This window comes from Tetrahymena thermophila (assembly GCF_000189635.1).
Source record: "Tetrahymena thermophila SB210 genomic scaffold scf_8254379, whole genome shotgun sequence".
NCBI classification, from domain to species: Eukaryota; Ciliophora; class Oligohymenophorea; order Hymenostomatida; family Tetrahymenidae; genus Tetrahymena; species Tetrahymena thermophila.
Window position 1 is genome coordinate 329284 of NW_002476163.1, and position 18159 is coordinate 347442.

Here is an 18159-nt window from a genome sequence, read left to right on the forward strand (position 1 = left end):
TAGAAAGAGGATTTTCAAGTAGACCAAATAATCTTAAAAATTTGAAGCAGTTCTAATTATCTAATTTTGAATTTGAAAACTTGCAAAATCCTGAATTTAGAGTTACTTGTAAAACAAATGGAATATATCTTCACTAAATTAATTAGGAAATAAAGCATGGCCGCGCCTATGAATTCTTTTGTAATGGAGATAGCTTTGTAGGTTACTACTAAAATAACAAACGTACAGGAGTTGGTAGATATATTTTTAGTAATGGTGATTACTATGAAGGAGACTTCTACAATAATCAAATAAATGGAAATGGCATTATGTTTTATTCAAATAGTGAGAGATACATTGGATAATTTAAGAATGATAAGAAGTGGGGTTATGGATAATACTACTACAAAAATGGTGATATTTATTCAGGAATGTGGAAAGATGATATGAAACATGGACAAGGATCTATGAAGTATGCCTCTCTATAATACTTAGAAGTTAAGTGCGTGTATAAAGATAATATCAAAGTAAAAACAGAAACAAATCTAAGCCAAATTCAACAGAATCAATAATGATTTCAAAAGCATTTCTTTTTAATTAAAATAATTAACAAAAAAATATTTATTAAATTAAAATTTTACTTTTTACTTTCAAATAAACAAATTACTATTAACTTTATATCAATTAAATTAAATGTATTGTAAATATTCATTTTAGTACTTATGAATTGTATTTTAAATTCAAATTCTTATTATAAATTAATAAAATGCGCATAAACTTTGGGTACAAATTGATTAACACAAATAAAAAGGATCTATGATAAATATTTATTCATATTTTTTATTTAACATATACTTATTATTTAAATTTAATTCATCATTTCAATAAAAATTTTTTATATGGAAAAATAAAGAAGAAAAATTTTTATGGGCTTCTTTTATCTTATTTATGTATAATTAACTTCAAGTAGATTTATAATAAAATAGTTATGAAATAAGTGTAAAAAGATAATTAGAGTTATTCTCTGCATAAGATTAGTGTAATTAACTTAAAACATTATAGCTTTACTTTGGTGAAAACTAAATAAGAATTTATGGTTCTTGGCTTTATGTTCTATATTATAAAAATTCACTGGGATCTAAAATTTAGCTCTTGAACTATATAACTGTAAAATTGGAGATTAAGGTACCTCAGACTTAAGCTTTACTTTATAAGAATACAACTACCCTGATATTTATTAATATTTTAAAATATTCTTTATTATCTACCTTTAATATCTTAATTAAAAAAATAAAAATTCACAATTTGTAATATGATCATATACAGATTATTTATTATGAAATATTCAAATAAAATAAAAAAATTTCTAGTAGATTCATTTCAATAGCTTTCTACCTCCAGCTATAATGGTTAACTGAATCTTATTTATATTGAAAATTTTTTCTAAAATAACTCTAAATAATTAATCTTATTATAAAACAAAATTTTGAATGATTAATTTTTAATACTCAAGTAAAAAAAATGATCATTGTAAAGCACCATATTCATAGAAGCCTTAAAGTATTTAATTATGCTTCAAAAGATTTACTTTTTTTGAAAATTTCTGATGAGAAAGATTTTATTTTTGTTTTTGTTTTTTTGTCAAAAATTAATTAATAATCTATTTTTAGTTTTTAAACTCAATAATTAATTTAAAGATTCACTTTAATCCCATAAGCATCTGTATTTTAATTATAATTTATTTGTTTAATTAGAAAGTTAGATAAATTTATTCTATATAACAACTAAAAAATATAGAATACCAAATTTATAAGCATATCTACCTTTTAGATAGATGGCTTTTAAGTTGGTTTAAATAATTTATTTGTTATAATGATATAATATTGTTTAATTGATTAATAAATAATTAATTTATACTTTTTACTGTTCCATTAGCAATAAATAGACTAAGATTAAAGTTCAGCGATAATGGAGTTAATCTAAAAAAAATATTACTAAAATTTGATTTTCAATCAAATTATTACTTTTGATACCGATTAAACTAAAGATAATACAAGAGAAGAATATTTATTATAGATCTCAAAATAGAAAAGAAAATAATTAGAGTGATTTAAGGAGATTTAAAGAAAAAAAATCAAATAGGATGTGAATTTTAACAAAACAATCGATAATAGTGAGAGATATAAATAACAATTAAATAAAAAATACAAGTAATTTGATTTGCCTCGTCATTAATTTTTTTGTCATAAAGGCAATTAATTATAGATAAACATAAAGTAAGTATTCTTAAAATCTAAGAAGAAAAAAAAAATATAGCACGAACAATTATAATAATAGAATTATTTAAGGGTAGAGCGAAAGCATTTTAAAACAAAACAGAATATAAAAAACAAATCACATTTTCTGAAGACATAGTTAAATTTTCAAACTCAAACACCCAAACTTTTATACTCATAAAAAAATCTGCCAAAACTAAATCATAAAGTTTTGTTTCAGGAAATCAATTATAAAGGGAATAATTAAGTAGTGAGTATGGAGCAGGTGTTTCAGCAGCAGCAGAGCAAATAGAGTGAAAGGAAATCAGGATAAACTAATGAAATTTATACTTAATAAAAGTCAAACTTCAATTTAAGTTAAGAGATTAATTCAGTAGAAAATATTAACAATTAGTATGAAATAATAATTAACTAAAATTAAGATAGATGTATTTCATAGCCTTTTGGCGAGTGGCCAATCTCTGCAAACAAAATTATCTCTTCTTCTTCTTCCTTTCATATGACAAACAAAATTGTCAAGTAGCATCATAACCAGCTCCCTCTTTTGTCCTGCTGCCGCCACACCAATAACTCCAAATTAAGATAGTGTTTACCAAACACTGAGTGCTTTGAAGAGAACACAACTCATCACAACTCCTCACAATCTTCTCTCAACACTTCTTCAGTTAGCTGCTCCTCTAATTAAAATATCTTTGAGAGTATTTACTTCTCAAGGCCACCTGCACCTTCTTCTTCATCAAGTACCCAAAGAAAGTAAAAATAACTTATGATGAAACCAAAAATTTTGTATGAAGAATAAGATGAAGACATTGACGAAGTTCATACGAACAATGAAGTAGAAAATAATTCAGATAATTAATTAGATATAAAGGACTAATAAATGATTCATGATTTCACATCAAAAGAAAGTAGCTTTGATGAAGAGCAGGAGGAAGAAAGAGATAATGACGATGAAGATAATGACGACAATGATATGGACTCTGAAAATGAATTTGATGAAAATTAAGAAAAACAACAAAGAGGGAGTGACCAAGAAGAAGGTAATATAGATGAAGATTTAAAATAATCTTTTGAGGATATTAATTCATATATGTATTCATTAACAAATGAAATAAGATAAAATTCTCACAATGCTAAATTAATAGCTAAGGGTTCATAAAGCCACATTTATTCTTTAGCAGTTGATATACCTTCAAACAGTCACTGCGAGTTTTAGCCTGAAATAAAAAATGTTGTTTTAAAGACTTATTTTCACTAAAATAATGTTGAACAATGCAATTAAGAGTGCGATAAACTTGGAAAGGAGTTTTATATCCTTCAAAAGTTTAGTGGTCATCCTTACATTATTTAAGCTTACTCATTAGAACATGATTTAAATCTCCCTAAAGTTAATGCAAAAAGGATAAATTAAAATTAATATTCAGATAACCCTTACAATTGCAGTTTAGTGATGGAATAAGCTACATGTGATTTAATTACTTATTTTACATAAGATGTTTACAAGACTCATCCCCACCATTATTACAAGTTTCTCCAAAATAAGCATCAATACTCAATCTTATGCTCAAACGACTTTTCTACTTAAGTCAAAAATTCCTTTTATAACTGCTTTCCTGGCATATTTTATGATATTTTAACTGGCCTTGATGTAATTCATTCTTCAAAATTAGCTCACAATGATATTAAACCAGACAATATGCTGTTTTTCTCAAGCTCCTCAAGCGCAAAATTATGTGACTTTGAGCGTTGTAACAGCTAAAGTTTTGATTTGAAACGTACTGACTTTGTTTACTAATCTCCTGAAATAGTATAAATATATAAGGAATATAAAAGGACAAATGAAATAAATACAAAACTCTTCCACTTAGATTTATTGAAAAACGATATTTTCTCATTTGGAGTTACTCTTTTTTCTACTATGTTTGGATTTTATCCCTTTGCAGATTAGTTTGAAAAAAACAATCAGGACGAGCTTTACTCTCTCCTCATTTCTGCAGATAGAGATTAATTTTGGCAAGAAAAAGAAATTTCAAGTATTTGCTAAACAATCGAACACAACACAAACTTTTCCTACCTCTACAATTTCAAAAAGTTCATAGAAGATACTTTGGAAGAAAATCCAAGTAATAGGATTGACACATCCTCATTAATGAACCATGATTTTTTTGAAGAACAAAGACATTATAGGACAGAAAAAGATCTCTATGACTAAGCAGCTAGATAATACCATTAAAACACTAATAATTCATCTAAAGCTCCAGCAAGTCAAAAAAATAAAATTAATCCAAGTGTTTAAATGGATAAATCTTTATACTCTGCCAACAAGATTAACGATTAAGAAGAGTATTAGACTATTCAGACGAATTGCATACAGCCGATTTACTATCTGACTCCTTAAACAAAAGCTAATTCTATAATTAGTAGGTCTCGTCAAGTTTCAATAGATTGCGAATTTACCTTAAAAAGAAGTTGTAGTGTAGGTGACAAGCAAAGAGAATTTTTCTTTTCGCCTTCAGGTCCGTTTTCAAATGAATAAATGTAATTTTTCTAAAATTAATTTTACAATTTACATATTATGAATCTATCTTAAATTATGAATAATTAAAAATGTTATAATATCAGAATGCTTTCTAAAGAATTGGAAAAAGAAACACAGCTAATTAAAGCCCAATAAGCAAAATTTGTTAAAAATAACAAGACATAAATAACAGAAAAAAATTAAATTTCCAAATAAAGCGATGACTATTTTGAAGATGAAATAGATGAAAGTGATTATGATGATGATGAACTTCATATTTGAAAATTTTTAAAAACAAAATATAAAATTGAAATTTGCATTGCAAATACATCATTTTTTAAGAAATTGAAACAAAAAATATTGTAAAAATCAAAGTAAATTATTTGGATTTCAAAAAAAAAAACATAAAATCAAAAAATGTTTATAAAAAATTATTTTAATTTTATAAAAAATAAATAAGCTAATAACTTAAAGTTAAATGAATCAAATATAATTAAATACCTTTGTTTAATGGAGTAAGGATATAAAAGTTATTTTAGCTTTGTTCATCTAATTTTATTCAGCCCTAAAAAAACTATTTAAAAAAAAAATTTTAGATAATTTAAACTAGGTTTTAAATTGAATTTTGCTTGTTATAAAAAAAGCGCTTGTCAAAAAGAAGCTTTGAAAAAACATTTAAGCTGAATAAACAAACTCAAAATAAAAACGATTCTTTATATTAATTAAAACTAACTTAACACGTCTCAAATATTATTTATAAGATTAATTTAATTTATAAAATACAAAATAATTTGTTAATTTAATGTAAATAAAATTATCTTTAAAACATAAAAAAATCATTAGTAAAAATAATCTTAAAGCTAGCATCAAAGCTGAAACAAAATAAATAAATATATAGTTTACAAGATTTATAAATCTATATTTCTCAATTGTTAATAAAAAAATCAAATATTAGACTACGGATTATCTAATTGAACAATGAAAGATAAATAAATAGACTACTTAATATAGGAAATAGATAAAAAAAGTCTATCGATAGATAAATAAGCATTCAAAATTTGTTTTTTATTTATATTTTAATGTTGTTTTTATATAATTATATTTTTTGTGAACTTTATTATTTAATTTACTATTTAAAATTTCTAAAATTATATTTATATTAACTAACTCATTTATTTATTGTATATCTACTTCAGTTACTTTTAACATTACAATTTTTCTTTGAATTTCAAAATTCTACTTTAAATTTTTATTTCTTTAATTAATTTTTTATTTTATTTCATAAAAAGTGTTAATTTATTTAAATCTCAAAAATTAAGATTTGAAAGTATTTGTAACATAACTTTTATCTAGTCTAACCAAATATTAAAGATTCATTTTCTTTTTTTTATTAACAAATATTAGAAATAAAAATGATAGCATGTAAATATTTATGATAGATAAACATATGAAAAAAACTAATGAAATAGTAAAATATCTAAGTTGAATCTTACAAATTTGATATTTAAATTAACTTTACTTCATAATTTAAAGCTTAGCCATTAGCTAAGTAATACTTAAATTAATAAGGAGTACTAATAACATAATCACAATAATTAAAATAATAATCAATATCTGCATTTTTATGATATTTATTAAATTTCTAGCTGATAGTTAATATTTCGAAAAAATTAAAGTTAAAAAGTAAAAAAGGTTCTTATTTTGATTATAAAAAAACTATAGCGAATAGCATATTATTATAAATAGGTACTTCTGAAACATAAAAATACATTTAAAAATGCAAAAAACAAATAGTGGAAATATTCTTTAGCCACCAAGTGCTTCGAAAAGCTTTATTTATTCTGTATGTTTTATCACAAATATTTTAGTAAATTTTGATCATGGTATTGTTCCTGCAGCTTCCAAAGAAATCAAATAGGATTTGAAAATTACTGATTTTGAATTAGGAATTTTGGGGTCAGTTGTATATGCAGGTCTCCTTCTAGGTTCAGTTGCCGCATCGCAAGCATTTATGATGATAAAAACCAAAAAACTGATTATTGGTGTCATTGTTTCTTACATCTTTAGTCTGCTACTTTTCTTAGTGTCAGATAGGATTATTTTACTTGGATTTTCTAGAACTTTAGTTGGCTTCTTTCAAGTTTTTTTAGTTGTATTTTTCCCTGTCTGGGTAGATGTAATTAGGCATTTTTATTTCATCCAAAAACATCCAATTTTTTATTCAAAATTTGCTTCTTTTTTACTTATTAAAAATAATTCTTAAATTTAAACACAGTTACACGGAGGTTCTAAGTAGACTTTATGGCTAACTATATTATAGCTAGGTGTTCCTTTGGGAGTGTTTTTAGGTTATTTAGCTACATCTTTCTTTGTCAAAATATTCTCAAATGTAAAATGATATTTAATTGATTTCAAAGCATTAAAATCTCAACTTAATTATTTACAATAGTGGCAATATTCTTTTATCACATAAATCGTTTTGCTTACACCATGTGTTTTAAGCCTTATGCTCTTTCATTCATCAGAGTTAGATGTGTAGATGAAAGAAGAGGAAGTTATAAATGGTAAAAAAATAGAATAGGCGAATATTTAAAATTTATAGGGTCGCTCTTCTATCCATCGTTTATCTATCGAGCCAGTTCTCAAACTTTATAAAAATCATACTTACACTTCTAAATTAAAAGAGCTTTTTACAAATAAAATATTTATTTTCACAATGCTTACACTAGCCTCTCTCTATTTTGTTGTGACAGGAATTCAGTTTTGGATATCTGATTATATGAGAACAATACTATTTGTAGATTAGAAGACAGTTTACACGGCTTTTTCATTAATCTCTATAACTGCTCCTATATTTGGAGTACTTATAGGTAAAAAATTATTAAAGCATATAGCTAAAGAGTTATTTATTTAAAATATCAAAGACTAAAATATATCTTGATATATTTCAAGATATATTTTAAATAAGATATTATTTTATAGACAAGCTAAAGTTTATCAAGATAATTGAATTTAGCCAAAATTTAAATTTTATATTAACAAATTAAAGATTTCCTTTTTTTTAAATAGGTGGAATAGCTTTAGAAAAGGTAGGAGGGTATGCTGGTAAAAATGCTATAAATTTATGTTTGTTGAATGGAGTGCTAGCTTCTTGTTGTGCTATACCCATACCTTTTACAAATAGATATGAAGTAGTACTTATTTTGTTATGGTTTTTATTTTTTTTTGGAGGTTCACTCATGCCAGCTGTAACGGGACTAATGCTTCATTCGATACCAAAAAACTATCGTGCTTTTGGAAATTCTTAAGCCTAGCTATTTCACAATTTGCTAGGATATTTACCTGCCCCTGTTGTTTATGGTATTGTAAATTAAATGTCACAAAGTGTAGAAAAAAGAAGTGGTATGAAGGTACTGATGCTATGGAGTTTATGGGGAATTATTTTTTTGGTATTTGCTAAGATTGAGTAATAAAGATTAGAAAAAACCTAGTAGGATCAAGAGAAAGAAATGCTTTAATATCTATAAAGTTAAAATTAAAATACAAATAAAGTCAAACACCATGATTAACTTTCAGACAAAATACGTAAATTAGTTTTTTGAGTTAATAGTTTTTAAATATACAATAAAAAATTAAAAAGCAATGTCTAAAATTACAGAAAAAGAATCTGAGTAATCTTAATCTTTCTTGGAAAACAACGAGAATTAATCTCCTTTCGATTAAGCATTTGAGCAAAAATAATAAAAAGAATGGCATGAATAGCAATAAAAGGCAGATGAAGAAGCAAGTAGATAAAGTCGCCCATATGCATATTAAGTAAATAAAAAAAAAGAAATGGAGTAGCCTCTAATAAATAAAGATTATAGATAAAGCAGATCATTAGGAAACGAAAAAAATTTATTATTAAAATCGAATGGTCCTTTGGGGAATTCCATAAATTTTTCCTAAATTAAGCCATAGTTTTATAAATATAACCAAACACCAAAATAAACCATGAGCATCAATCGCAAGAGTTCTGTTGCCTTTTAGACTATTGGAATGATGCTTGGTAGAACTAGTATATTGTATATTGATGATCCAGAAGATAACGATGATGATTAAATATTAGATAATTTATAAGATGAAGAATTAAAAAACTTAAGAGAAGATTATAATAAAGAATATGATTAATACTATAAGAAATGACGAATAAATATAAAGTTTATTTAAAAACCAAATTTATAGTAAAAAAAATTGATATTTTTAAGAAAAATATTTAAAATAAAACGATCTATTTAATGCACTCTAAGCATCTTTTTATTTTATGTATTTTATTTAAGTTCATTTTTTACATTACTAGATAGATGTAAATAATAAAATTCTATTTCGTTTTGACAATTTTAAAAAGTATCAATAACTACTAATTACTATAGCTTAATAAGTTTTATCAGTCATCCTTAAATCTATTTTTAAATAGTTTTAAGTAGGCAAATTTATAGCTTCATATAATTATAGTATGAGTTATTTATTTCCTTTAACAAAATTTTGTAATAAATTAATAAATTAAATTGTCTTAGGTTATAAATATTAAGTATGAATTTTATAGTTAGAATATTTTAAAGAGATTCAGTAACATAAAAATTTAAATTTTGATAAAACGACAAAAATTAATAAAATTTGGATAGAGATGATTTGATTTTAATAAAACAGAAATTATATACAATTATGAATAATAATTATAATAATTAATAATTAATTGAAATTTATCCACAAACAAAAAATTTAGTAAATTCATGTGAATATTTACCTATTTTCTCACTTTAAATAAGTTAATTTATTTAAAAAAATTACTTTAAAATCAAATATTATTTGTTATCATAAAAAAAATGAAATCAAAAAGGATTTGAAAAAAGCAAAAGTAGGAACATTCCTACTAATTAATATGGAGTTAAAGCTTGAAGAAAAGTGTAATATGACATCAAAGATGTATCAGTATAAAGATAGACTCAATTTTTAATATATGAAGGTTTTTTATTGATTTCTATTGACTATCTACGTATTTTAATTTTGCGTAAAAAAAAGAGTTTTAGATTAAAATCAGTAGAAACAAGCATCAAAAATAAGTATATAATAATTATTATAACATTAAAAAAGATTTAAGCAAAAAATATAAACATTGATCGCTACTTAGAATTCATAAAAAATGATAGAAGTTAATGCTGGTAGTAACTTAACTGCTGCCCAAGCAAGAAAGAGTACTTTATTTGAGAGAAAGATGACCTTGAGAAGATCTAACTCAGGCTTTCATAAACCAGTTGAAATTACATTAATTGACCACTCTATTTTATACAACTCACTGCTGAGAGGTGTAAGCAATAAGACAAAAAATAGTTTTATCATTTATGACTTTACTTCAAAGGAGAATGAGTTATCTTTCAAAGGAGATAATGTGATCAAAATTTAAGACTATCCTGATATTGTAGAAATGCTTTAAAAAAGTCCTGATAGTATTAAGATATAAGAGCTCTAAAAATTGCTACCAAAGCAGAAAGAAGATCTTTTCTCTAAGCGTATGCGTTTTTATAACTTTATTATTTTAAATACCTGCAAAAGCAGTGAGTTTACTAAAATCTTCGACAATCAAGTTCAACAGTTCTTCTAAGATAATCCAGAAGTTAAAATGGATTTGCTTTTAAATGGAGGATATTAAAAGGTCAATGAGAAGTTTTTCGTTCAATCTATTAACAATTCTCTTTTCGAAAATCCATAGCTTCAAGAAACTCCAGATGCAAAGGCATGGAAACTGGCTGCTAATTTCCACAGTGTAATGAAATAAAATAAAATCAAAGAACTTCTATTTTTTAAAGCAGATACCTCTACTTTCTTTAAAAAGTACCCATTTATGAGTCATTACTTAGAATCTCTAAATAATACTTCTACTCTTGTTTATCCAAATGAAGTATTTTATGGACGCTTCTTTTATGGAAATTGGAAACATGCTTAGTCAGAAGAAGTATTCACAAACACCAAAATCACTCATGTGTTAAATGCCACTTAAGAAGTTGAGAATTATTTTGAGAAGTCATAAAAATTGGATGTTAAGTATTGCAAAATTTCGATTGAAGATCTTGATGGAGTTAACATTTATACTCACTTTGAAAAAGGATTTAAATTCCTCAAGGAAGCTCTTGAAAACCCTTCAAACAAAGTTTTTGTGCACTGCGCTTAAGGAAAATCGAGATCAGCAACCTTTGTCTGTGTGTTTTTCATGAGAATGTATGAATGGACTTTTGATTAGACAATCAAATATGTATCAGATAGAAGAGAAATAGCTTGTCCCAACCCTGGGTTTACAGAATAATTGAAAGAATTTGAGAAAAAGGGATTCTTATTTGAAGGTGAAGATGCAACTTTAAAAAAGGATCAAGGGGAAAGCTTTTTACATATTCTATCAGAATTATCAATTTAAGAACATGTAATTCATGAATAAGATGAGGAATCTTGCTCTGATTGTTCAAATGAGGAAGAATATTTTGAAGAAGGAAGCAAAGAAGACTAGCTCTACAAAGAAATATAGATTAGATTCTCTACTCATTCGATTTAAGAAAGCACACCTATCTAATAATTACAAGAAAAGAAAAGTTTCAGCAACTTTTAATTATAAAAATAGGATCAGCTTAAGATTAATTAGGAAGAAATAGTTAATTAAACAGAAATTGAAATTAAATGATTTATTTATTGACCACAAATTAAATTAATTGCAATTAATTGTTACGAACTTATAAATTATTTATTATATTAAAGATAACAAACTTAAAGCTCAAAAATAGAAAGCCTAAATTATAACAATTGTATTTTCGAAATGATACAATTGGAATTCTGATAATTAACAAGTGAACTAAGTGCGATTATTAAATAATTCAATAATAGTTTCCTTTAAACTCAACTAAACAAATTTCTAAATTTTTTAAACATCTAAACTTTTAATTATTTCTAAAAAAAACATCTAAATATTAATTATATTTTACTTATGAGAATTTTTTGTTTTATTCCATTAACTAGTATTTATCTCTTCAATTTAATTTCTTAAAATTTAACAAATAATATTCATCAATCTATCGATTTCTTTTCAATAAAAACCCTTTTAGTTTATATTGAGACAAAGTTTTTAAAAAATAAAAACTAAATCAAAAAAATTCCTTTTTCTAAAATTTTAAGAAAGATAAGTAAAAAAAGAATAATTTATTATTTTATTTAAATAAATAAATTTAATTAATTTGCTTTTAAAAACAAAATATTTTTTATTTTTTTTAGATATTTCAAAAACAAATGGTTAAAAAATATTCTTATTTCATTTTATCTATTTTAATTATTTTCAAAAAAATTAATATTTACAGAATTATATAATTCTTTTGAATTTATTCATCTATTTCAATTTTATTAAAAGTTAGATAATATTTCTTTTTCTTTTAATAAAGCTTTTTTGATCAGAAATTTATTTAATAATATATTCTCTTGGAAATTAATAATAATTCTTGGTAAGGTTTTAACCTTTTTAAAAAAGGCAATAAAAAATTTATAGAATGATATAATTAAATAAATAAAAATAAAAAATCAACAGCAAACAAAATATTTCAAAGTTTCTCCATCAATGAGTAATTTCGAAACATCAAAAGAATTAAGTATTAGAACTAATTAATAAAAAATATCCTTTTTAAGGAAAAGAAGAATTTAAGCTATTAAGATAGTTGATCATATAGCTTTGAAAGAAAACAAGCAAATCTCCTTTAAATAATAAAGTTTTACTGAGAGATTTTAAACAGTTGCTCTTAAAAATACTAAGTTAGCTAAAGTATTTATCTGCAAGAGAAATCCTATGCTTCTTTTGAAATAAAATTCATCAGAAGTCAAGAAAGAAAACTTCAAAAAATAAATTAAAATTGACCTTAAGTCAATTGAATGAATTAGCTTATGAGCTTGTCTAAATTCCTTATTTATTTCTTTCTTTCTTAATCTAAAATCTAAATAAATTGTTTGTATTTTCATATACTTATATTGTGTATCAATTTTATGAATTGATATGATTTAAATACATTTATATTTACTTTTTCAACAAAATATTTATATATATTCATAAATATAAGATAAGTAAAATAAGATTAATTAAGATAAAGAAAAATATATCCAAAAATGTTTAATTAAAAAGCTAATATTTTGATTTGTAAATTTTAAATTAACTTTTCTAATTAATTAATTCTCAATTTTGTAAACAAAACATTTGTAATAGTTTTTTGAAGCAAGTTTTCATAGCTAAGCAAATGAGTAAAAAGAATTTTAAAAGCAGCAGTAATAAATATGAAAAATAGTAATAGGTTATTCAATAGTAAGGTAATTAACTATAAACAATTTAAACAAAAATTTAATTTCTAGTTTATTTTACGCAAATAGTTGACATTGATTAAACACCAATTATTAGCAAAGTAGACTATTTGAGCAGCCCATCATTAGAAATGGTAGCAAAAAGTATTCCATTAATAAGTATTATTTTTGATAAGAAGATAAAATATTAATTAAACTAATAATAAATTGAAAAGGCCCAAAGTAATTCTTAATTATCATTAATTTAAGAATTTATAGTTAGTTGAATCTAAAATAAATGAAATTTTTAATTCTTAACAAGAAATGCTAGTATCATTTAGAATGATTAAACACAAAATCAAATATTTAGCTAAAATAACGATTTAAATGAGATTGAAATCATTAAAAACTTGACTGGAAGGCATAATGAAGTTTAATCATTAGGTGCATTAGAATAAGATAACTTAGAGTAAAATCTTCAAAAACTCTAAAAATAAAGCTCTTATGAAACTTTTAATAACTAAATAAAGACTCAGTAAAACAAATTAAGGAAAGAATATGGAATAAGAAATGATATAGACTAAGATACTGCTAATTAAAATAAAAGCCCAAAAAGCTTATAACATAAAAATAGTTAAGACCAAGAATATTTAGTTGCTGATCCAGATTTAGAAGACAAAGAAGAAGATGATACAGATAAATTGGAGTTAGATTAAGCTAATTATTAACAAGTTAGCTAAAAAATAAGAGATATTGATATAGACTAAGAAGTAAAAAATATATATAAAAACCTTGATAAAAGCTAAAAAATAAAAATGAAAATTTATTTAACCATGTTTGATGCAGAATATTCCTATTTTGTAAATATTTATTAACAATAAATCCAAATTTAATAAATTTGTTACAAAAAATAGTCAAAAGCAATTTTAATTTTTATGCTATGTGTTTCTATTACAGATGTCACTTTAATGATATTATCTACAGAGAAGTCTCTTCCAGTTGGTGATAATTTTTATTGGTAAATTTTTATATTCAGATAAAAAAATCTTTTAAACATATTTATTTTTTAAAAGGGAATACTTTAATTCATACAGTTTTATAGTATTTTTAATTGAGAAAATATTACAAATTTACAGTTGCAATTCATTTATAAAAGGAAGTTAAGCATACAAAAATTATTTTCTATGTAATAGCATTTATAATTAAATTAAATATAAATTAAATTGGTATTTTTTATAGAATTTAATACAATAGTAGAATTTATGGCACTGTTTTACAGCATTTATGAAGCTATTGCTTTTAATTTGAGCTTTGATTTTTCAGATTAAATTAAAATTCTAAGAGCACTTTTTACTTTAAGATTAATAAGGGTTTTCAAATTTTAGTCAATAAACAGAGGGATAAATGTGAATCATTTATTTATTTAGAGGCTTTTTAAAATATTTAATATAATTTTCTTTTATAAAATCAAAGATTCTAATTGCTGGTGTAAAGTAAAGTGTGCAAGCCTTGTCAATATTACTTTTTATAACTATTATTTGTATAATATTGATTTCCAGCTTAATGTACTTTTTAGAAAAAGGTGATAACAGTTCGTAATAAACATTTCTTATTATTGTTTTTGAAATTTATATTTAAAAATAAGGAAAATACAAAATATCCCTGAAGCAGTTTGGTGGGCAGTCATAACTATTACTACAGTAGGATATGGAGATGTAATTCCTGATACCTTAGCAGGAAAAATATTAGCATCAGTTTCATTAATATTTGGAGTTTTGGTATTTTATTTAAATAATTACTGAGCAAAATGGTTTAAACCATTTTAATATAAAATTTTAGCTTTTGTCTTTACCTGTGGCTATTATAGGAAATAATTTTCAAGAGATATATTTACAAAACCAAAAAGATGATAAAAACACGAGTAAAAAATCAATGAAGAGATAGTATCAAGAGACTAAAAATGAAGAAGAAAAAGAAATATTAAGAATTTGGTTAAAGATTAATGAATTAGAAGAAGTAAATGAAACCATTGAAAAATGCTTATAAGAAAATCAATTTCTTTATAGAAGTATAGCAAGAGAAGCTCAATCATTAATAAACAGAATTGAATTCTCAGATAAGAAATCTTACCTTTCTAAATTTAGTGATTCTTATGTTGAAGGCTATGACAAGCAAGACCCAATTGTAAAAAAAATAAAACAACAATAGTAAAATTTTTATTTTTATTTATCAAAACTAAAGAAATTTTACTTTTAAGGAAGTTTATTTATTTTTTTATCAACAAGAATATATTATATTTTAAATCTATTTCATTATTTTCAAATCTTTTAACAATTTATAATAAGCATACATATTTTATCATTAAAGTTAAAAGAAAAATAAATTATATCAATAACTATAATTTATCACCATTTTAACTGAAAAAATTTGTTTGAACGAAAATTTGAAGTTATAATAATGCATAACTTTTGGAATAAAATACTAATTGATTATGCACCTTAATTAAAGCAACTACAGTATTTATTTTTTATGAATTAAATAATTTTTATATTTAAATAGTTTGGAAGATAATTAAATTTAAAGTTTTATAACTTATAGAGCTAAATCAGACAGCTAATAGTGATGAAATTTATCTTAATTAAAATATTTAATTATTATAGCAAAATATATGTTTAAATGTAATGCTATTAAAATAAATTTTGCTATCAAAAATTTAAGTATATTTTTATACATATGCTTTAGTAAATCCTGAAAATTTTTTTGTATTTTGGTTTTTAATTATATTGTTTCTATTTTATTGGTTGATATTTTTTAGTTAGTATTTATTGATTTGTTATTTGATATTTATATGTAATCAAAAAGTGTTAGTCCTAGAAATTTTTTAACAAATTCTTTTATCAGCAAGAAAAAGTACAATTAATTTCTTTTAATTAAATAATTAATTTGTAAAATATATTTAGATTATGGAAGATAATAATATACCTGCAGATAGGCTTGAGAATATCAACGAAGGGTATTAGCCCTTTTAATATGAGACGGTAGAAGAAAAGAACAAGAAAAAGACAAGGAAGAAAAAAGTATTCTTAGGGATAATGATTTTGTGTTTGCCTCTTTTATTTTCTTTTATTTATTTAACTCTTAACAAAAGACATTCTATCCATTATCCATAATTAAATTAAGTGGAAGTTAATCCTTTTATTTATCAATATTTGAATGGAACTCTAGCCTTCTTGAATAGTTATGGCAATATTAAAGTTTTTGATAATAGAATGAATAAGCTCCAATAAATAACTGAGTATACACTAAATTTGAAAAACTCTAAGTTTTTGATGGACAACTGGAATAATTAAATAATTATAAACTCTTAAGATGCTGCTTAAGTAAAATGGACATATACTAATGAAGTTCTAAATTTATATTAAATTTAGGATGTTGAATATTTAGATGATAATAGTATATTTAATTGTTCATCTGAATAATCTTTTGCTCTCACTTAAGATGTCTATTTACTAACTTGTGATGAATGTCTTTTTCTCTATTTTTAAGAACTTAAAGTTTAAGGCATGGAATTTTAGAATTTTAATAGCCTTGCTACTGTCCTTGCAAAGTAAACACCCATAATTAACGTTTTTAATATAATATATACAAGTAAGCCATAGATTGGCAATGATGAAATTTTATATATTTATGAATATGATCTCCGTGATAAAGACACATTATAAAGACCTTAACTTATTTATCAAGGATAATTGCAATAGTTATAAATAACATAATCTCTCAAAGATATGATTATTTCAGCAGATTAAATAGTAATGATTTTTTCACAGTCAATTGTAAATTATAAGAAGGTTGGTCCTGTTACATAAGATTTAAAGTTTAATCTAGAAATAGTAGACAATTAATCGTTAAATATACCAAACTCTAATTTAAAATAATGCTTTTAAATAGAATCTGACATTATTTGTTATGACATTAATTCAAATAGTCTAATCTCAATTAATCAATGGTAAATAAAAGATAAGCTATAACTCAACAATGATCTTACAATAAATAGAATAGAATTAGGATAAAACAATGATTTATTCATTTTAACATAAATTCAACTAATGAGAGTAACTATCTCACCATTAAATATTACTGAAACTTACAATTTTAAAGCAAATGGTTTGAGTGATGAAATTAATGATTTGATTGTAATAAAAAATTGAAAATATAAATACACCTCCAACAATTTTTATTAAATTGAATTTTAGTTATAAATAAATAAATAAAAAATAGCTTTTAGTTTGATAATAGAAATAAGCAAGCTAATATCAAAAAAATAAATAAATTAAATTATTTTTAACTTATTAATAAAATAATATCAATATTTACTTTATTTCATCGTAATCTATAATTTTAATTTAATTTTAAAAGAATATAGTATTTTATTATTGATAATCTTTATTTATAAATTATGAATTTATTTATTACCACAGTTTAAATAATTTAAATTTAAAATAATTAAACTTACATAATATTTTAATTTTATAGAAATAATATGACTTAATTTAAAATATAATAAAGCAGCATTAAAGATTAAAAGTATTACTTATTAAATTATTTTAGATATTTATTTTTGATATTCATAATAGATGAAATATAAACTATTTTGAAACATAATTTTTAGCAAATTTATAATTCTAATGTTGCTTAGTTATTTTAAGCAATCATGTTTATTTTCAACAATAATTTAAGATTATTTAAGGATAATAAAAATATTAATTTAATTTTACTTATTTCTAATTTTTATAATTATAAATAAACTTTAGTATATATATATCTTAATTTATTAACTTATTAGCTAGTTTAAAGTACATTTTAAAGTCATGATAAACTATTTTTCTTCAAAAAAGTATAAACTGCTAAGATAAGAATGAAATACTTGCTTAACTTTAATTTTATTATTTATTTAGTTTTTACTATACTCTAATATTTCATATTTTTCTCTATTAATTTATTTATTAATTATGATATGATAGAAATATCCGTCTCTATTTATCTTACAAG

The 18159-nt window shown here is 22.9% G+C and overlaps 6 protein-coding genes across 6 annotated transcripts; all 6 read left to right on the forward strand. All coding sequences in view use genetic code 6, as the record gives it.

The window, feature by feature from the left end:
• Positions 1-117: 117 nt before the first annotated feature.
• TTHERM_000300029 (hypothetical protein) lies at positions 118-429 on the forward strand (the record flags this gene model as incomplete). The annotated part of the gene is made up of 1 exon (XM_012800148.1): positions 118-429. One exon carries the CDS (start codon positions 118-120, stop codon positions 427-429), a length of 312 nt encoding a protein of 103 aa, XP_012655602.1.
• Positions 430-2511: 2082 nt separating this feature from the next.
• Positions 2512-5055, forward strand: TTHERM_00300030 (kinase domain protein; the record flags this gene model as incomplete). Its single annotated transcript, XM_001024530.2, has 2 exons — positions 2512-4793; positions 4878-5055. 2 exons carry the CDS (start codon positions 2512-2514, stop codon positions 5053-5055), a joined length of 2460 nt encoding a protein of 819 aa, XP_001024530.2.
• Positions 5056-6550: 1495 nt separating this feature from the next.
• On the forward strand, positions 6551-8958 carry TTHERM_00300040 (MFS transporter; the record flags this gene model as incomplete). The annotated part of the gene is made up of 5 exons (XM_001024531.3): positions 6551-6949; positions 7049-7162; positions 7223-7643; positions 7843-8358; positions 8414-8958. The coding sequence occupies 5 exons, from the start codon at positions 6551-6553 to the stop codon at positions 8956-8958; spliced, it is 1995 nt and encodes a 664-aa protein (XP_001024531.2).
• Positions 8959-9820: 862 nt separating this feature from the next.
• TTHERM_00300050 (dual specificity phosphatase domain protein) lies at positions 9821-11482 on the forward strand (the record flags this gene model as incomplete). Its single annotated transcript, XM_001024532.3, has 1 exon — positions 9821-11482. The coding sequence occupies exon 1, from the start codon at positions 9956-9958 to the stop codon at positions 11480-11482; it is 1527 nt and encodes a 508-aa protein (XP_001024532.1). The 5' UTR covers positions 9821-9955.
• A 1588-nt stretch (positions 11483-13070) lies between these two features.
• TTHERM_000300069 (cation channel family protein) lies at positions 13071-15733 on the forward strand (the record flags this gene model as incomplete). The annotated part of the gene is made up of 11 exons (XM_012800149.1): positions 13071-13140; positions 13201-13290; positions 13347-13353; positions 13433-13970; positions 14025-14128; positions 14184-14296; positions 14350-14516; positions 14584-14705; positions 14756-14888; positions 14950-15317; positions 15670-15733. The coding sequence occupies 11 exons, from the start codon at positions 13071-13073 to the stop codon at positions 15731-15733; spliced, it is 1776 nt and encodes a 591-aa protein (XP_012655603.1).
• A 340-nt stretch (positions 15734-16073) lies between these two features.
• On the forward strand, positions 16074-17318 carry TTHERM_00300070 (cation channel family protein; the record flags this gene model as incomplete). The annotated part of the gene is made up of 2 exons (XM_001024534.2): positions 16074-16490; positions 16539-17318. 2 exons carry the CDS (start codon positions 16074-16076, stop codon positions 17316-17318), a joined length of 1197 nt encoding a protein of 398 aa, XP_001024534.2.
• Positions 17319-18159: the final 841 nt, after the last annotated feature.